This window comes from Capricornis sumatraensis, chromosome 4, assembly GCF_032405125.1.
Source record: "Capricornis sumatraensis isolate serow.1 chromosome 4, serow.2, whole genome shotgun sequence".
Classification (NCBI taxonomy): Eukaryota; Metazoa; Chordata; class Mammalia; order Artiodactyla; family Bovidae; genus Capricornis; species Capricornis sumatraensis.
The window spans coordinates 141,374,716-141,396,437 of NC_091072.1; the positions used below are offsets into that span (position 1 = coordinate 141,374,716).

Sequence of the window (21,722 nt, forward strand, 5' to 3'; positions counted from 1 at the left end):
CCTGGAGAAGGGAATGGCAACCCACTCCAGTATTCTTGCCTGGAAAATCCCATGGATGGAGGAGCCTGGTAGGCTACAGTCAAAATTTAGGTCTAGGGGCTTTTTCTCTATAAATATTACTCTTCTCCTTCTCTCAATGAAAGAGGAAAGTGAGTTATTTCTTGCATTGTGTGTGGCTCATTCATCCTTGTACAGCAAAATTATACTTGGTTATTATCTTTGAAATGTTGCAAAAATCAACCATGAGAATTACCACAGCACCAACTTGGAAGAAGTCTGCAAGTCAATCATATTGTTGCAGTTTATGTACACAGATACCAAGCTGGTTATCTATACCAAAGGAATGAAACTTGTTTTTATTCCTTTGGTTCTGGCTAACACACTGGAGTCGGTTCAAAATGCTTTCTTGTAGGACATGCAGAGTATGACTTTGGAGGAGGGTGTCACAAGCAAACAGGATAACTGGGAGAGGGTTAATAGCTCAGTGGTGGCCTAGCTTCTCTGGTCAGGGGAAGTATGACAGTTTCAAAGACGTATTAAAAGCTTTTAGCATAAATCTTGCTTCACTATATAATAAAACGTAGCAACAGTAATTTGCCTTGATTGGTGAAGAAAATTAATCGAATCATCAATAAGTTCCATCCTGTCTTATGTTGACACTGATGACCCTGAACAAACTCCTTAGAGTAATGGACACACACACACAGCCAGCCCACCACATGAGTACTGCTTATACTAATAAGCAACTAGATTTAGTTGCCAAAAAAGTTTTAACATTATGGTTTGAAGCATGGGAATAATTAAGTTTTCTGGTTACCCTTTCCTTCTGTAGTCCCAACATCTGCATGGGAGGTACATGCCTTGTGTGTGTGCAAGAAATTCAGTGTTAACAACCACAAACCAGAAAACAACAATGAAATCTCCTAGGCACTGTGTAGCTCTTAACAAAGGAATGAAAGTCAGGGTGAGGGGAAAGCAAGATTATTTCTCTCAAAATTAAGAAAACACCTACACCTAAAAATTCCACAAGAAAACATTTCCCTTCTCTCTACTCCGCCTTTCAGTTTTTAGCATCAACATTTCAAGTAATTTCCAACTGAGTACTACATATCCAGGTTTAGCTGAGAGGTAAACAAAATAGGAAGATAAAATTTTCAATTAGGAAACAGCAAACCCATTACATTCCCAAAATCTGTTCAAGAAAGTAAAGTATTGAGGAGGAAAAAGTGAAATGTTACCAGTCAGCGTTCAATCCATGAAGAACCGTTAGGAATGAAATAGAACAAGGAGGTTGTTCAAGAGACTTACCTTAAGCAATTAATTACAGGAGCTGGTCAGAGTCCTGGTTCAGCCGTTTCTTTGGTCGGGAAAGCAGCTGGATGGGCGGTGGGGAGGGATGGGCAGTGGGGGATGGATGGGTGGGTAGTGGGGGATGGATGGGTGGGTGGTGGGGATGGATGGGTGGTGGTAGACGGAGGGATGGAGGGATGGGCGGTGGGGCACGGAGGGATGGGCGGTGGGGGAGAGCCAGGACACCTGAAGCCTGCAACAAGCTAGAACCAGCATCTGGCTCCACCAGAACCCATGCTGGCCTCGTCCCTTCTCTAAGCCCTCATCCTTTGTGCTGCAGAAGACCTAAGGAGATGCTGGTACTCATACCTGACCCAAGATGCTGAAAAGCTGCAGGCAGAGTTCTGGGGAGCTGGCCCAGCTGCTGCCCACACCATAGGTGCAACAGATCCCTGAAAATGTGCACAAGATGCAATAGGGCCTGACCAACAGCGACTTTCATCAAGCACGCATGCATGTTGCTTTACTTCCACTGGCAAATCTCATGCAAATTCCTCTTGTGGCCAACCCTAATCAAAAAGGGACAGGGAAGGGAATTCACGGAAACGTAATCCAATTTGGCCAAAGTGGACAACACTGCAAAACCACCATATACCATAAATATTAAATTGACTAGAATTATTTCAAAACACATATCTGCCTATTGTTCTTACTGCCTCTTCCCAGTAATAAGTAGCCTGTGGACCCAAATCTAAGTTAATACCATGTTTTGTCTAGCATCTTTATAAGAAGGAAAAGAACTGGATGGAGAGGTGGCTGGCAGAGAAGTTTTGCACGCTGTGCTAGGTTGCCTTTTTGCCACATACAAACCATCTCAGCTGCAATGGAACAGTGAGAAAGCGCTGTCCTCCTAGGCCTAGTGACATAGTTTGTCACTGTGTTATGTGCTTTTATTTATAAATTGTATTAAGTGCAGTGAGGATAATAGGACCTCACCCCTGAGCTGTTCTTACAGCTTGGTAGACAACCAGCCCTTCCTTCTTTGAAGGCTACAAGCTACTTGATGTTCAGAACCAAGTTCTGATATCACAGGAACTCAAAAGACAAAGATGGTGAGGGCTGAAAAATGCCACGTTCTGTCAGTCTAGTGGAAGGGAAGATGAGAATGCCTTGTATTATTTTTTTCAGCTTTTCTGCCAGTTTGAAGTTAAAAAAAAAAAGTGAAGTTAGGAAAAAGGGGGTGTTTATATAGCCACATCAGATACTAAAAGGTATTATGAAATTTTAATATTAAAAGTATGGGGGGGAAAAAAAGCATGAAACAGTATGAAGACAAAGATCAATGGGTTCAAATAAAGTCCAACACCAGATTCTCCATTACCGGAAAATTTAATACACGAGAGGAACACTGCAATGTGGCAGTGGTGGGGGGGGGGGGGCATTATTTAACACACACTGTGGCCTCCCCATCCGTGACGTTTCCTAGAATAACCTTAGCTACTCAGCAGGCTTCTAAAATTACAGAACATCTTTCCTGATGTGAACTCTGATGAACTGCTCTAGAAACGGTTTAAAGCCCCACTAAAATCCTGACCGTCACAGGCATTTATAAGGACAAGCTTCTCAGGGCCCCCGAGTCGGTGCTCTGGGACAACCTAGAGAGACAGGGTGAGGAGGGAGGTGGGAAGGGGGTTCCGGAGGCGGGGGGACCGCAAGTATACTTGAGGCTGATTCAGGTTGATGTATGGCAAAAACCACCACAATATTGTGAAGTAATTACCCTCTAATTAAATAATTAAAAAAAAAAAAAAAAACAGGAGGGAATACAACTTGGAAAAAGAAGAAAAAGAAGAGCTTCTTTTACCAGAATGGCCCCCAAACCTCTGATCTCTGAAAGTCTAGCTCCCCACGCCCAGGGCAGGGCTTCCAACCCCTCCCTGGCTCCCTCAGGCCACTTCACCTTCCTGGGCTGGGTGTCTGTCTAACCCACTTTCCTCATGGTGCAAGGAAGCGGTTCCCAGAAGGGTGCTCTCCGAGGAAGGCAGACACCATCTTGGCCTTTTCATTTGGCTCTGGGTTCCAACCTGTCTTTCCGGCTCCGAAAGAGTGAATCATCTTCATATGTTTTGGGCCTTAGAGAATTCTAGAAGCTGTTGACTTTTACATCATGTCTAAAATTTTAGAAAATTATATTTTCCATTGAGCTTGGAGTGTTTATACTTAAGCCATCATGCAGTTGTTGTATCCTCTACATTTTACTCTGGGTTCTAAGAACCTTACAGGATAGTGTCTGATCAAACTCAATCAAAATCTGATTAGAAGAATCAGATGACGTTTACCTGAGAGATGCTAAATTAAGTGGGATCAGTTGTAACCTTATAAACATACTAAAGGCTGTTTGGACACATAAAAAGTCACCCTCTGAGGCTTGGAGAAACCTCGGGAGCCCCGTGGGCCCCCGTGACCTCTCTCTATCCCCGGCTCCTGGTCTCTGTCTGCCGGCCTGGCTCGGTCCTACATTCCATTTCTTAGCTTCTGCAGTCTTCTCTTCCACTAGAACCTTTATAACGTGCAAAGTAGTGTGCTAAGAACTTCTGTGGCTCCTCAAATTGCTTCATTTCCTAAACTCCCAGAGAAATTCAGCAGCGCTTGAGTTGTTTTTCCTCTTCAGAAAAGAAGGGCAGGGACTACACAGCCCTTTTTGTATGCAGACACAGTGTCTGGCCCAGGCAGTGGGCCCCGTGGATGCCTGCTGGGTGCGCGCTCTTCCCCTCTGCTCCACGCGTCTGCGAAACTAGTAAAGCAGCGCTGGCTAAAACCTGCTTCAGAAACTGGAGTCCTGCCAACGCTGATGTAACAAGAGGAAACCTAAACTGTGTCTGCATCAAGGAAACCCATTATCAGTGGGAGACAAACCCAACCAGGCTGTGGAAAGGGAGGCTTCGGTTTCCAGTGACGACACGGCAGGGACACCCTGAGCTGACACAGGAGCGATGCCAGCGCCCTGCCAGGCTGGATCGAGGCTGGCTGCGATGGAAACACGACACGCACACCTGGATTAAGTTAGCTCTTTATGTTTGCAACCCGGACAGCCTGTGGAGAAAAATGTCACAGAGACATCAGGGACACAGGGCTTCCTCAAATCTTCTTCCCCCTTCTCTTCATAGTTTCAGTTTGCAAGCTAGATTAGATAATATACACTGTCAATTTTTTAAAAAGCAAACTAAATTAAAAAATAATAATTCCCAAGGCAGGGTTCTGTACACAATTCCTAAGAGTTCAAATATTCCCACTTCGGAGACCATGGAGGGCAGGTTGGTTGGCTTTGCAGGGGAGAGCGCGTCAAGGGGAGGGCTGGGGCATCACAGGTCTCCAGGGCAACGGACTGCCTCCCACGCCCTCGGGGAGCACCACACTCCCCTGACCTAGGTCACTTTCCGTGTCTCTGGTTCCAAAGGCCCCGCGGCCCTGGTGGTGCCGGGGACATGGCTACAGCCTGAGCTCGCGGTCGGGCTTCACACTGAAAGGCTCCAGGCGCTCAGCCTCGGGCAGCAGGCTGTTGAGGCGCTCCAGCAGCGGTACCGTCTGGTCGATGCCCATCTGGATGCGTCGCAGGATGGCTGACATCTCGTTGACCTTCTGGATCTGCTCGGCGTATTTGGCGTACCTTTTCTGGCGCTCCTGCATGAAGCTAAAGAGAGTTTCTACAGACAGATCCATCTGCAGGGACGAGAGAAATGAGACACGTTCAGTCCCCTGGAAACAAGTCCCGGCGAGAGGATGGTGGCGGGGGTGGGGGGGTGGGTGGTGCGGTGAGCAACAGGTGTGGACCACGGGCCACGTGGAGGACGACCAGCGTTCCTGGAAGTGGAAGCGTGGGGGACGAAAACCTTGCCGAATGTGGCTGGAACCCTCTGCAGGGGGTAAGAGGTGAAGGCCTCCAGCTCCATTTCTGGGTGTATAAGCCACTTAGTCCTAGGTGAGGCCCAGGGAGTTTCTAGCTCTTTTTCTCTATAGAAAGAATCCTGGGCTGGGAAATCAGGCAGATGGGGTTTGACTCTGGCTCTGCCATTTGTATAGATGGAGAAGCTCTATAAGTCAGCAAAAACAAGACTGGGAACTGACTGTGGCTCAGATCATGAACTCCTTATTGCAAAATTCAGACTTAAACTGAAGAAAGTAGGGAAAACCGCTAGACTATTCAGGTATGACCTAAATCAAATCTCTTATGGTTATACACTGGAAGTGAGAAATAGATTCAAGGGATTAGATCTGATAGACAGAATGCCTGAAGAATTATGGACAGAGGGTAGTGACATTGTACAGGAGGCAGAGATCAAAACCATCCCCAAGGAAAAGAAATGCGAAAAGGCAAAATGGCTGTCTGAGGAGGCCTTACAATAGTTGAGAAGCAAAAGGCAAAGGAGAAAAGATATATCCATCCAAATGCAGAGTTCCAAAGAAAAGCAAGGAGAAGTAAGAAAACCTTCCTAAGTGAACAACGCAAAGTAATAGAGGAAAACAACAGAGTGGAAAGACTTACAGTGATCTCAAGAAAATTAGAGATACCACGGGAACATTTCATGCACAGATGGGCACAATAAAGGACACAAACATTATGGACCTAAGAGAAGCAGAAGATATTAAGAAGAGGTGGCAAGAATACACAGAAGAACTATACAAAAAAGATCTTAATGACCCAGATAACCACGATGGTGTTATCACTCACCTAGAGCCAGACATCTTAGAGTGTGAAGTCAAGTGGGCCTTTGGAAGCATCACTACGAACAAAGCTACTGGAGGTGATGGAATTCCCGCTGAGCTATTTCAAATCCTAAAAGATGATGCTGTGAAAAGTGCTGCACTCAATCTTCCAGCTAATATGGAAAACTCAGCAGTGGCCAGAGGACAAGAAAATATCAGTTTTCCTTCCAATCCCAAAGAAGGGCAATACAGAAGAATGTTCAAACTATCGCACAAATGCACTCATTTCACACACTAGCAAAGTAATGCTCAAAATTCTCCAAGCCAGGCTTCAACAGTACGTGAACCAACAAGCTGGATTTAGAAAAGGAAGAGAAACCAGAGATCAAATTGCCAACATCCACTGGATCATAGAAAAAGCAAGAGAATTCCAGAAAAACATCTACTTCTGCTTCATTGACTACACTAAAGCCTTTGACTGTGTGGATCACAACAAACTGTGGAAAATTCTTCAAGAGATGGGAATACCAGACCAACTTACCTGCCTCCTGTGAAACTGTATGCAGGTCAAGAAGCAACAGTTAGAACTGGACAGTGAACAATGGACTGGTTCAAAATTGGGAAAGGAGTACGTCAAGGCTGTATACTGTCACCCTGATTATTTAACTTTTTTGCAGAGTACATCATGTGAAATGCTGGGATGGATGAACCACAAGCTAGAATCAAGACTGCCGGGAAAAATATCAATAACCTCAGCTATCCAGATGATACCACCCTTATGGCAGAAAGCAAAGAGGAACTAAAGACCCTCTTAATGAGGGTGAAAGAGGAGAGTGAAAAAGTTGGTTTAAAACTCAACATTCAAAAAACAAAGATCATGGCATCTGGTCCCATCACTTTATGGCAAATAGATGGGAAAACAATGCAAACAGTGAGGGACTTTATTTTTTTGGGCTCCAAAATCACTGCAGATGGTGAATGTAGCCATGAAATGAAAAGACACTTGTTCCTTGAAAGAAAAGCTACGACAAACCTAGACAGCGTATTAAAAAAGAGACATTAGTTTGCCAACAAAGGTTCTCTTGTCAAAGCTATGGTTTTTCCAGTAGTCATGTATGGATGTGAGACTTGGACCATAAAGAAGGCTGAGCGCGTCAGAATTGATGCTTTTGAGCTGTGGTGTCAGAGAAGATTCTTGAGAGGCCCTTGAACTGCAAGGAGATCCAACCAGTCCATCCTAAAGGAAATCAGTCCTGAATATTCATTGGAAGGACTGATGCTGAAGCTGAAGCTCCAATATTTTGGCCACCTGATGCGAAGAGCCAACTCATTAGAAAAGACCCTGATGCTGGGAAAGACTGAAAGCATGAGGAGAAGGGGACGACAGAGGACAAGATGATTGGATGGCATCGCTGACTCAATGGACATGAGTTTGAGCAAGCTCTGGGAGACGGTGAAGGACAGAAAAGTCTGGCGTGCAGCAGTCCATGGGGCAGCAAAGAGTGAGACATGACTGAGCGACTGAACAACACCTGCCACTTGAGTTGCTAATGCTCATCCTTCCTGTCTCAGGTTTCTCATCTGCAAAAATCAGGGGACTGATGGCAGATGTGTAGGGCTGTTGGGAGGACAAAATGAGATGAGGTGTGCTAACACACCAGCTCCAATACTTTGGCCACTTGCTGTGAAGAGCTGACACATTGGAAACGACCCTGATGCTGGGAAAGACTGAAGGCAAAAGGCGAAGGGGGTGGCAGAGGATGAGATGATTAGATAGCATCACCGACTCAATGGACATGAATTTGAGCAAACTCTGGGAGATAGTGGTGGCTTCCCAGATGGCGCAGTGGTAAAGAACCTGCCTGCTAATGCAGAAGACATAAGAAACATGGGTTTGATCCCTGGGTCGGGAAGATCCCCTGGAGGAGGACATGGCAACTCACTCCAGTATTCTTGCCAGGAGAATCCTGTGCACAGAGGATCCTGGTGGGCTACAGTCCACAGGGTTGCAGGGAGTTAGAGATAACTGAAGCGACTTAGCAGACACGCACCCATGCATGGGAGATAGTGGAGGACAGGGGAACCTGGGGGGCTGCAGTCCTTGGGGTCACAAGGAGTCAGACATGACAGGGACTGAACACCACCACCACCCCAGCTCAGGACTCAGCCTGGCATTGAGGAGTTTTACAATTCGCTTGGTCCTCCGTCCTTGCTGCGGAGCACAGCCAATCTACATGAGTTGCCTGGAGGGAGTGGCACTCTCTGCCAGAACCACAAATGTCAGCCAAGCCAAGTCAGCACCACGAGAGGTAAATAGGACTGTTCCATGCACCCTCCCTCCAGTCAAACAGACTTGGGGTTCTGGGCTCCCCTTCTGGGATCTCTTTTCCTCCCTTGATGGGGTTCTTTGGAACCGATCATCTGGATAAAAACAGGGAGAGCGTACCACCAGAGTGTGAGACGCCCGTACCCTTCCTCTGCACAGGCCCCCATCCACTCCCTCTCTGCCTGCTGCTATTCCCTGACCGGGGAAGAAACAATCACACCACCAAGACTCAAGTTTCTGTCTCAAAGCTCAGATGCTCCCTCAGTCCTTCCTTCTTGTGTCTCCCAGAAGCAAGGCCCTTCCTAGCCCTGGTATCAGGCAAAGTGCTGGCAGGCGCTCAACGCTTGTTTCCGCAGAGCCTGCGAGCATGGTGTGATAAAGACAAGCACAAAACACTCTAACCTCTAAGAGGGCCTGGCCTTCACTCTCTTACCACTGCTCCTGACCACTAAGCCCTAATCCCTTCTGTAGTATGTACCCATGAGCCCCAGGTACAGACTTCCTCTCGCATATCTGACACAGCTTTAGGCACTGTCAGTATCTAATACAATTCGGAACCTTTACCTTTTTTTTAACCCTTTTTGTTCTGTATTGGAGTACAGCTGACTGACAATGTGGTGACAGTTTCAGGTGCACAGCAGAGGGACTCTGCCCTGAATCTTACCATCTGGACAAACTGGAACAAGTTTACCTTTCCCATTTTTATTCTAGCATGGAGATTCCAACGAGGAAGCGTAAATACAATATACAGAGACAGCAGACATTTACTGCCACACATCATGTGGGGTCCTAGCGATACGGATATTGAGAATCAACTGTTTCCACCCACACAGCAGACTGTGTACATTAACATGACTTTTCTCTTCCACTCTCTTTGTTAACATGACTTTACTATTCTAGGAAACTCAGGCCCAGAAGGAGAAATGTTGCACATAACCTTGTTTTAGGAACTTTCAGCAAAACCATTTAAGTTCAAGAAAAACAACTATTAGATTTTTCCAATAGACAGAGAATGACTAGTCCCCATGACTCTTGCCTCAAAACCCTAGCCTTGCTGTGACCATGTGACTAAGGACTAGTCAGCGGCACGTACAGGAGGAAGTCTCTCATGGAGCTTCCAGGCGTCTTCCTTAAAAGTTAGCAGGCCTGCTCCTCCTCTTCTCCTTCAACCCTTCCCTCCCTCTGCTGATGCTCAAAGGCAGATGCAGTCCTCGTGGGTCACAAGAATCACGAAGGTCACAATCCTTGGGATGGCACAGCGGTAAACCAGATGAAGTCTGGGCCTATGAGTCTTTTGCCCAATGCAACTTGTACCAGGAGTGTATGGTCCATTCTGTATGAGCCACTGTAATTCCAGGTCTTGGTAAACCAGTGGGATTTAATCTTACACTCACAGAATTAATGTGATAGAGTCCCTACCCTTAGAACTTGCTGTTTACTCTAAAATTCACACTTTAAAACTTGCCCCACATATTCACACATTGTCACTGGTAGCAGTATATTTCAAAAGGCAGGTGAAAAAGGAGGCAAGATTATTTGAACAAGTACAAGCTTTACTAAGACATGAGACATCTGTAGAAGGGGCTCAGACTCATTCCAAATACCTGATGTGGATCTGCCCCACTGCCAGCAATGGGTCCAAGATACTAGCGAATCCAAGCAGCAATATGCAAAAAGGACAGTCTATCATTACCCAGTGGGGCTTATCTAAAGGATGTGAGCTTTCTCAGCATCTGAAAATCAAAGTTTGTCATTTTGATATAATAAAAGTTAAAAATCACAATCATTTCAAATCAATGCAGAAAAAGCACTTGACAAATTCAATTATAAAATATTTCAGCAAATTAGGAACAGAAGGAAACTCCCTCAGTCTGACAAAGGTGTCTATGAAAAACCAACACTTAACATCATAGTTAGTGGTAGACAACACTTTTCTCCCTAAGAGCAGGAGTAAGGCAAGGATTCTTTCCCACTCTCACCACTTCTCTTCAACATTGTGCTAGAGATCCTAGCCAGTGCAATAAGACAACCGAAGGAAATAAAAGGCACAAGCACTGGAGAGGAATAAATAAAATGGTCTTAATCTACAGATGACATGACAGTGTGCCTAGAAAATCCTATGGAAACTTAGACCTAAAACCTAATAAAACCAAGTGAATTCAGCAGGGTTGCAAGATACACAGTTAATACACAAAAATCAATTACATTTCTACATATTTGCAGTGAACAACCCAACAATGGAATGAAAAAATATATATGAAACTTAACAACTGCATGAACATCAACTTGGAGAAAATATCAAAAAAAACCCCATGTATAAGACCTGAACACTGATATTACAAAATCCTGCTGTGAAAAATTAAAAGAGATCTCAAAAAATGGAGAGGTATATACCATGTTCATGGAAGATTAAATATCAAGATGTCAATTTTTACCAAATCGATTTATAGATTCATTTCCAATCTAAATCAAAATTCTAGATGGCTTTTTTGAGGGGGGGGGTTAGGGATTTGATTGGCTGATTGTACTAAATAGAATGGTCAAAAGAAGTGTGAAAAAGAACCAAGTGTGGGAAGCTCCCTGATGTACTGTGGTTAGGACTCCAGGCTTTCACTGCAGTGGCTCAGAGTCAGTCCCTGGTTGGGGGACTGAGATTCCACAAGCTGTGCAAGGTGTGGCAAAAAAAAAAAAAAAAAGGCACAAAAGAACAAAGTTTGAAAGACTTATAGTACTTGTTTCAAGACCTAATATAAACCTACAGTACTCAGAATAGTGTGGTAGTGGCATGGAGACAGGCATCTATAGACCAGTGTAACTGAACCGAGTACAGAAATAGATCTGAACATATGTGGTCAGTTGACTTTTTTTTAACCAAAGTTTCCAAGGTAATATATTACAGAAAAGAAAGTTTTTCAACAATTTATAGAACAACTAGGTATCTATACAGAAAAAAAAAAAACCCTGAATCCCCACATCTCACTCCCTTCACAAAGATTAGCATGAAACTAATCACAGACCTAAACACACAATCTAAAACTATACAACTTTTAGAAGAAAACACAGGAGAAAAACCTTTGCTACCCTATAGACAGCAAGATTTCTTAGGTCTGAAAAACGTTAACTCTAAAACAAAAAGTGGTTACACTGATCATCAAAATTTAAAACTTGTCTTCGAAAGATACCATTAAGAAAATGATAAGGCAAGACACAGACACAGACTAAGGTATTATATATATATGTGTGTATATATATATACACACACACATATATTCAGAATATATAAAGACCTCTTACAACTCAATATTAAGAAAAAAAAAATCCAAGTTTTTTTATTTTTATTTTTTTTTTCCCCAGGAGAACTGACCTGTGCCTCTGTTTCATTAAAACATTCATTGAATTTCTAAAGAAAATCTGCTTTTAAGATCTTTTTGCATGCATGCTTAATCACTTAGTTGTAACCGATTCTTTGAGACCCTTTGGACTGTAGCCTGCCAGGCTCCTCTGTCCATGGGATTGTTCAGGCAAGAATACTGGAATGGGTGGCCATTTCCTTCTCCAGGGGATTTTCCCGACCCAGGGATCAAACCCACATCTACTGAATCTCCTACACTGCAGGCAGATCCTTTACCCCTGAGCCATCAGGGAAGCCCTAAAAAGGAGAATCAAGATCCCTTCCAGGAAAGTAAGCCTCCAACTGATCAGCTGAATGTCAACTGAATTTATTATGAAGGAAAGGAGGGGAGCCACTGGAAATGGTCTGGGAGCCCAGGGAAAAGGTTGCCGGAGGTGAGCTTGAAGTAGAATCTGGATCTCTTGGGTAAAAAAGTAAACCTTGCCTGGAGATCGAACCCATGGGCACCGCTAAGTAAGCTGGACTACAGATCAGGAAAAAGAGTAGCTAGATATTAACCAGACAGCATTTTCCACAGAACGCCCAGGGGGAAGCCCTGACGCAGTGTGGAAAGGAAGACATCGTGGTCAGTGGCCATATCACTGTGAGGACACTGCAGGCTTTTTGTCCATGATCAAGATGACCCCGGATGCCACCCCTGTCTCTACATAGCTATTGCTCCCAGATGAGAAGTGGCTACTCACGACACCAGTGCCCACGGGGCTGAACACTTCACCGGGCAGGGACCTGTTTCATAGATGCTCCCGTCCTTGCTGAGCTAGGGTGGCAGAAAAGCCCTCGGTGGTTTTCAGATCCATTGGCTTAAACCCTCAATAGCTGACCTCCTAAGGTTTTGCCAGAGCCTTCACCTAAGGTGTGAACTGACCATCCAGACCCTGCAAAATGATCTGCTCAGACATCTGAGGCATTTCTGAGCTGGAGCTAAGTGACTCACAAGTCGCTCTGAGATCAGTGAGCTTCTCAGAAGGGGGGCAGGGGCTTCAGTAGAAGCAACAAAATAAAGGATTACTGTGAGCATGTCACCATTCTAGCTTTACGGCTGACTGTATATAGCTTGCAGCTGAAGACAGTGCTGTCAGACAAAACTGGGTCAAAATCTCGGTTGTGACTATGACTGATCATCTTTGTGACCGTGAACCAATTACTTAACCTCTTTGAGCTTCAGTTTCTTCACCCTTAAGCTAGGCATAATTGCAGGGCTTACCTCATGTGATTAATGTGAGGAATAATGAGATAACATGCACAAAACACAAAGAAGAGCCCCAGATAAACACATTACCAAAAACACGAGAACTGGAAGAGAAACTATGCCTAGAAACCTCTTTTACATGAAAAATGGAAAAGCAAGATTAAGTAAGTATGGGCAGGGAAAATGGTGACCTTTGAAGATATCCACATAGGCGCATGTATCTCTGTTTCATAAAGGCCCTGGTAGTGCAGTGGCTAAGGCTCTGTGCTCCCAATGCAGGAGGCCTGAGTTCGAGCCCTCATCAGGGAACTGATCGCACATGTTGCAACTAAGAGTTCTCATGGTGCAACTAAGACCCAGTACAGCCAAATACATAAAGAAATAAAAACATTAAAAAAAGGAATTTCAAAGGCGGGTGAGCAATTTTTATGCCTCATCACTATTACACTATCGTCAATGTTTATACAGTCACTCAGAGGACAATCTACCATTATGTTTTTTGCTGGTAAGTTTTATTTTTGTTCTGAACTTCTGTTAAATCTTACAACTTCTGAAAATCTTACAACACAATTACATTATTTACCCTCAAGTTCCCTTACAGAAACACTTTACACTATGTAATAACTGAAATCATTATTTACCTACAAAGTCCTTCCGTATGCTTTTGATTTATATGTTCAGTCATGAGAATGAGTTACTATTACCACTGTTTGGTGCTACCAACATGGTAAAATAAAAATATATACATATACTTGCATGTATATATACATTTTTCAAAAAAATATTTTGAAAGCAAGCAGAAGAGCTTCAATAGACGATATCCTCTCTAGCGAGAGTGCATGGCTTCAAAAATTATTTTTTAAAATTTCCTGATAGAATAAGCTTTGATGCTGGTTTGGGAAAGGTAGGTCATCCTATGGAAGATGTCTAAATGCTTCATGGAAATTCCCTTTCAAAGTAAAGTATAAGTACTACTTGTCAAAGTAGTGATACATACTTCAAGAGTAAATAGCTCTAAGTTAGAAAAAAGATACATGACAACAGCAAGAGCTTCAGAAAGAAGAGTGTACATCTTCTAAATTCTAAAACCCTAAGCTATAGATAGGTTCAAGATGGTAAAAAGCAAATTTAACCTTTTCACAGATCAAAAGAAAATGAGTAGACAAACTGTGTTTCACAGTTAACAAAATTCAACTCTATACAATCAACAGATTATTGCTTTTCCTCCTCTTCTTAAGTTACTTAAGTCTTTTTTAAAAACTGGGACTCACCTGGTGGTCCTGTGGTTAGGAATCTGCCTTGCAATGCAGGAGACACAGGTTCGATCCCTGGTCAGGGAACTAAGATCCCACATGCCTCAGAGCAAGTAAGCCCACCCATGGCAACTAGTGAGTCTGTGCGCCCCCAGCACAAGATCACACATGATGCAACTAAGACCCAATGCAGCCTCAATAAATATTTTTTAAAAGAGATTGCTCAAGAACTTGAGACTCTATTTTAAAAAGTCACTCATTTTTCCCATCCTTTAAAAGTAACGTTCAGCTTTTAATGTGATATCGCAGTTAACTTAAGCTTCAAGGTCAATTTTTATTTGGTCTCAAATAGTCCACTTTCTCTTGGAGAAGGCAATGGCACCCCACTCCAGTACTCTTGCCTGGAAAATCCCATGGATGGAGGAGCCTGGTGGGCTGCAGTCCATGGGGTCGCTGAGAGTTGGACACGACTCAGTGATTTCACTTTCACTTTTCACTTTCATGCATTGGAGAAGGAAATGGCAACCCACTCCAGTGTTCTTGCTTGGAGAATCCCAGGGACGGGGGAGCCTGGTGGGCTGCTGTCTATGGGGTCGCACAGAGTCGGACACGACTGAAGCGACTTAGCAGCAGCAGCAGCAGCAGCAGTCCACTTTCTCTGCATTCATTCTGCCTTTAAATTCTGGTTTCCCAAGTTGGTGAATTTAGGAATATGGGGGTGGGGAGCTGGAGGCCACGATGGGCGGAGGCCAGCGAACCAAGGGCTTTCTGCCCTCTCCTCACATTTCAAATCCAGTCCCAGCTTTGTTCCTTTGTATAGATATCCTTTAGCACCCCCAAGTGTAATGAATACACAGGGGTACACAACTCTGCTCTTTTATTATAATTTTTGTTTCTAGCTAGAGGGGTTAAATGGAAAACTGAGAATTCATTCTAGTTTACATATATCCAAATAATGAATTCTCAGGTCTATAACAATCTATAGGGATGTGGTCAAGCCTCTAATGTCTTTTTGGAGATGGGCGTATCACTGATTTTTAGCAATGCAAGCTCACCCCCCCAATCCTTGACTTGGCTAATAATTCACTACCATAGAAAGATAGAAGTCAGAAGGCTTGAATTTAAAGCCTACTATTTGTGTGAGCCTGAGTTTCTACTTCTTAAAAATGGGAACAGTAATACCCGTCCATCCATCCACCTATTATTTTACAGTAGTGTTATGAAGATTACAAATGAGATGATATATTGAAAATGACCTAAAAAGAGACCAGAGCTATAAAAATGTAAACTTCTATTATTATAAGAAATACCATTGGATGGCCAAATCTGTTTGGAGATCTATTTTTCGTAAGTACTAACATAAAACTAAGAAATTCCCCAATTATATGATCACATTCAAAAGAAACTGCTTCAGTGCTTTATAAAAAGTTTCACTCTTTCTTCCATTCTGAATCTCAGAACTACCAATTGTGATTAGAGAGCAGTTGACATAACCAAGTAAATCAGTACCGTCCCAAGAGCAAAATCTGGGGCTGCAAAAATACAGCTTGAAATTCTGTCCAGTGGGCGGGCACATAGAAAGGAGCTCAACATCTTCAGTCGTTAGGAAAATGAAGATCAAAACCACCAACAGCTAGGATGACACTCACTAGGATGGCTGAAATAAAAAGCTAGGCAGTAAGCTCTGGTGAGGACGCAGAGAAACTGGAATCCTCATGAACAGCTGGTGGGAACGTGAATGGTACGGCACACTTTAGTTTCTCCAAGAATTAAACACAGGGTAACCATTAAATACCACACAACCCAGCAATTTTACTCTTCGATATATATACTCAAGAGAACTGAAATGGCTATTCACGGAAAAACCTGCAAGCAAATGTTCATGACAACATTATTTCATAATAGTCACAAAGCAGTAACAATGCAAATGCCCATCAACTGGGAAATGGACAAACCAAATTGTGATATATCCATACGACAGAGTAGTGCTTAGTCAGAAAAAGGGAAGCGACACTGATATAAGCCACACCACGGATGAACTCTGAAAACACCATATTAAGTGAAAAAGCCAGACACAACAGGTCACACCATATGATTCCATGTATGTGAAATGCCCAGAAAAGGCGACTCAGAGAGACAGAAAGATTAGTGGTTGCCAGGGGTGGGAGAATGGGGCGTGCGGAGTGATGGCTAATTTACACAGTGCTTATTTTGGGGGGTGATGAAATGTTCTGGAATTAGATAGTGATACTGGCTGCACAAGTTTGTGAATACATCAAAAACCACTGAAGTGTATCCTATAAAACAATGAGAGGTATCTCAAACTCAAGTTCTTGATCATTGCCTGGAACCTTCCTTCAGTTCAGTCGCTCAGTTGTGTCCAACTCTTTGCAACCTCATGAACCGCAGCACGCCAGGCCTCCCTGTCCATCATCAACTCCCAGAGTCCACCCAAACCCATGTCCATTGAGTCGGTGATGCCGTCCAACCATCTCATCCTCTGTCGTCCCCTTCCCCGCCTGCCCTCAATCTTTCCCAGCATCAGGGTCTTTTCCAATGAGTCAGTTCTTCACATCAGGTGGCCAAAGTATTGGAGTTTCAGCCTCAGCATCCGTCCTTCCAATGAATATTCAGGGATGATTTCCTTTAGGATTTGTTCTTTTTAAAAATTTTTTAATTTATTTTTTAGCCATGCCACATGGCATGCAGGATCTCAGTTCCCCAACGAGCGGTAGGACCCACACCCCCTGCAGTGGCCGTGCCGAGTCTCTAACCACCAAGCCACCAGGGAAGTTGCATTCCTGCCTTGTCCCTGCACTGACCCCATAATGGCCACTTTCCTAACGTCACTCTGACTGGAAGCATCTCCCAGAGGTCTTTCTTCAGCTCGAAGAACCTGACGCTGTGGCTTCATTGCTCGAGCTTTCACACATCTGCTACCTCCTGAGTTTGCCTGTGACCCATATGATCAGCTCTCTCCACTTCAGAAAATGGACTGCCCCTTGCCGTCAACCAAAGTTTGACCCATTCTAGCCCACCATCATCCATCCATTCTCATGGGGATTCAGACAGATTATAAAAGTGAGGGTTTCCTAGGTTGCAACAAAAACTCTCCCAAGGCAACTCTACGGTTTCTGGATTTCTGACCCTTCTCCAGACAACCATCCCCGAAGAGGACCAGGAGCTCTCTGTGGGAATCTTGTCCGGGGTGCCGCCCTCTCGCACAACAGACAGATGACAGGCAGATGTTTTCATCAATTATGCCACAGGCTCGATGACATCAATTACCACATACTAGATGTTCTGAAGTGACTGTTTCCAAAGGCAATCGCTTATGGTGACAGCTTCTAAGAGTAAACTCTTGCCACTTATTCTCATATCACACCTTTGATCTGTAAGTCAGTCAAGCAGGGAAATCCTTCCCGGGCAGATCTCAGTCTACAAGGTCTACCAAAAACAGGAACTAAAAGCCATACTAGCTGGACTGTTTCTTTCAGTCATCTTGTACATCACATTAGATAACTAGGAAGGCAGAACACAGTGTATAATTTAGTAATTCCCCAGATATTTTAATGAATGTAATAAAATCATATAATAACAGGGACTTCCCTGGTGGTCCAGTGTTGAAGAATCCACCTTGCAGTGCAGGGAACAAGGGTTCGATCCCTGGTTGGGGAACTAAGATTCCACACGCTGCAGAGCAGCTAAGCCCACACACCGCAATTACGGAGTCTGAGCATCACAACTACAGAATCCATGCACCGCATGATGCAACTAAGACCTGACGCCGCCAAATAAATAAAAGTATTTTTAAAAATAAAATAATGCTTAACAGTTACAACTACTGTCCACTCTGGATACATGCTCCGTTGCTTCAGTCATGTCCGATTTTGCACCCCATGGACTGTAGCCCCCTAGGCTCCTCTGTCCATGGGGATTCTCCAGGCAAGAATACTGGAGTGGGTTGCCATGCCCTCCTCCAGGGGATCTTCCGGACACAGGGATCTAACTGACGTCTCTTAAGTCTCCTGAAGTGGCGGGTGGGTTCTTTACCACTAGCACCACCTGGGTGAGTACCAGTTAAATGTCAGGGACTGTACTATATACCACAGATACATTATCTTTATTTCTCACAAAAGGCCTATAGGAAAATACTCTCCTACTAGAGCTGCAGAATCAGGGGTCAGAGATCATAAAATGTGTCCAGGGTCACACAGCTCATCCTAGCAGTGAAGTCAGAATTCAAACCTATGGTTTTTAGCCTAATCTCCCCCTATCTTTTCTTCAGAGGCCATTCATTCAAATGTCGATTCACTTCAGTGAAATATATACCATGTTGGGCCACGTGTTCGGGACCTTTTTGATATCCCTGACAGATGCGTTAATATGGCAATTTTCACAGTTTTCCAGCAGAGTGAAAGGACACTTTTGTTCCTAACTTAAGCACCACCATTTCTTTTTTTAATAACAAGGAGAACAAGCTGCCAGACCTAACAGGAACATTCACAAAACAAAAACCAAGAGGAGACCAAAGGGAATACACTATTTATTAGCAGATAAACTTGAGTGACGTTTTCTCTGGCAAAGTCTGTTACATTTTGTACTCTGACATTCACTTATACAAGCATTTCACAATCCTTGACTTCACCCGGGGGCTCAGAACATGGAGGTTTAGCACAGCAGGGGGCCTCAGAGATCATTTCGTCCCACCCCTCCTCACTTTACAGAAGGAGGCCACCCCGGAGAGGGTCAGTCCACACGGCAGGGACTGCCGGCGCCAGGGATGGGCTCCAGATCTGATCGAAGGCGAAGGGCGGCCCCATTACACTACCACCAGCTTTTCCACAGCGAGCTCTACCTGGTCAAACGGACTGTCAGTATATGTCACAATCGTGACCTAAAACAGAAGTTTTCCAGACTCACAGACACAGAGGACAGACTTCGGTGGCCAGGAGGGGAAGGGGAAGGATGGGTTGTGAGTTTGGGGTTAGCATATGCAAACTAGTACATACTGGACGGATAAGCAACGTGGTGCTACTGTATAGCACTGGGAGCTATATTTAATATCCTGGCATAAACCATGATGGAAAAGAATACAGAAAAAGAGTATATGTGTATAACTGAATCACTCTGCTGCAGAGCAGACACAAGACCGCAAACCAACTATGATGATGTGCGTGCTTGCTCTATACTTCCATCATAAAGAAAAACATATATAAATAAATAAAAGTTTCTCAAGACACCATTTCTGGCCAAAAGGAAAATAAAAGCCTATTGTGAATTGACGTCAAAATCAAATGATAGGGTCCAATCAGTCAAGTGTCTCCACGTCCATTAGGAAAAGGAACATGCTCAGGTGGCCTCAACCTGCAGCTAGGAGGGTATCACTCACAGTGGTGTGCAGTCTGTGTCCTTCTGGAATCACAGAAGCCTCCTCCTGCTCCTGAGTAGTCGGCCATTTCCTGTTGTGCAAGGGACAAACAATGGGCAGACAGTTGCCAGTGTTTTCATTAATTACACCACAGGCTGAATGGCATCGATTACCACATAATGGACATTTCACAGTGACCCTGCTTCCTTTGTTCAAACAATGTATCTAAATGTCTCAGCAAAGGAACCCATTCTATTTGGGTCTTTAAGAGAATGAAAAGACAGGAATCTCAGGAATAATTGCATCACTTTGCCCCAGTAATGATTTTATGACTTATCCAACTTCCTTTGTGCCTTCTTACCCTTGGAGGTGTTATGTCCAGGCAGGATGGGAGGGAAGAAACCTCAAAACCTTTAAGTGGGTCTCAAAGCTCGATACATCAGTGTCAGGCGGATCACCCCGCACCCTGCTGCCCTGCCCTGGAAATGGGCTAGAAAGTGACACTGAAAGGCAGCCAAAAAGGAAGAGAAGCACATCAGGGTCAAAATCAAAGCTCAAGGGCAGAAACGCCGCTCCTCCCTCCCCGCTGGGAGACTTTCCCTGGACTCCACAAAAGATACTAGTTCAGGGCCCATAAACATCCTAGAACAGGGGTCCCCAACCCCCAGGCCTCAGAGTGGTATTGGCCCATGGCCTGTTAGGAAGGGGCCTCACAGCAGGAGATGAGCAGTGGGCAGGCAGGCAAGCTAGCAAAGCTTCATCTGTGTTAACAGCCGCTCCCCATCACTCACATTACTGCCTGGGCTCCACCTCCTATCAGATCAGCGGTGCCATAATAAACATAATGAGCTTGAATCACCCTGAAACCATCTGGCTCTCCCCTGCCCCCCTGGTCCATGGGAAAATTGTCTTCCACAAAAGCAGTCCCTGATGCCAAACAGGTTGGGGACCACATTCCCAGAGGATCTTCTGCCTCCCTGGGAAGTCCCTGTCCTGCTTTCTCTCTCATTAAAGCCCCACTTTCCGCAGCCCTTCTGAGTGGGAGAGGGGGCAGCAGGAAACCACCGTCCAGCTTCCCTGATGGCGTCCCTCTGTCCACCTTCATTTCTGCCACAGTCCTCTGGGATACTGGTAAAAACCCCTTTCTCAAAAAAGTGACCGGTCAGGAGCATGGAAAAGTTAGCCTTAAATCGGCAGAGCTGGCACCTTCGAGATGGATACATGGGGTCTTCAGGGTTATTTTCTTAAGTGTGGCTGCATCCCATAAGGACTGCGTTTGAAATAAAAAAGTGTGCTGTGAAACCATGGGGAGAATACTAGAAAGGAATATGGGATCAGGGAAAGAGAGCATTAAGTTTGATCAAGGAGAGGAGTTGGGGGGTAAAAAGCCTTTGGATAAAGTAAAGAGAGGGACTTCCCTGGCGGTCCAGTAATCAAGACTTTATTTACAGTGCAGGGGGTGTGGGTTCAATCCCTGGTCGGGGAGCTAAGATTTCACTTGCCTAGTGGTCAAAAAACCACAACATAAGACAGAAGCAATAGTGTAACAAAGACTTTAAAAATAGTCCATATAAAAAAGATCTTAAAAAAAAAAGAAGCAGAAAAAGACAGTAGGAAAAGCAAGGGCCCTGGAGTCTTCCATGTGGGTTTCAGATTTGGATCTGAGTGTCCGGCTCCACCATTTAACAACCACATGCCATTAAATGGTTTGCCTTTCAGGTCTCTGAACCCTGGTTTGTAGCTGTCAGAAGTCTATGACAAGGTACATCAAATGCCTGCTCTAGACCTGGCGCATGGGAAACACGTACAAGAAATTACAGTGGTCTTACTGTTACTACTCTTACTCCCACATTAGGAGAAGAGCTGAAGGAGCCCTGGTAATAGATGGAAGTGGGTGGACGTGAAGAAAATCTGGCAGGCACACGGTAACCTGGACTCCCCTTCCCAGTGTCCAAGATTATAGGGAAATAAAAGTAAGTTTGTATGACCCAAGTAACACATTCACTATTTTAAAACCTGAGCTAAGACAACCAACCAGTGTAAAACTGGGTTAATAATGTGTTCTATAATCCCCTCACTTATGCAAACTGGACATGAATATAACCCTTTCTCTGACTTAGAGAACAGACTTTGGAGGTAGTGTGCAGGTAAATATTTTACACCTAACATCCTCTATA

General features: G+C 44.3%; 1 protein-coding gene across 2 annotated transcripts in view; it reads right to left on the minus strand.

The window, feature by feature from the left end:
• Positions 1-4,439: 4,439 nt before the first annotated feature.
• Positions 4,440-21,722, minus strand: part of BORCS5 (BLOC-1 related complex subunit 5) — a 96,106-nt gene continuing 78,823 nt past the window's right edge. For both annotated transcript variants that reach the window (XM_068971674.1, XM_068971673.1), the window contains one exon: positions 4,440-5,010. In XM_068971674.1, the coding sequence (XP_068827775.1) occupies positions 4,780-5,010 (231 nt within the window). In that variant the 3' untranslated portion in view covers positions 4,440-4,779. The remainder of the gene's footprint in view (positions 5,011-21,722) is intronic.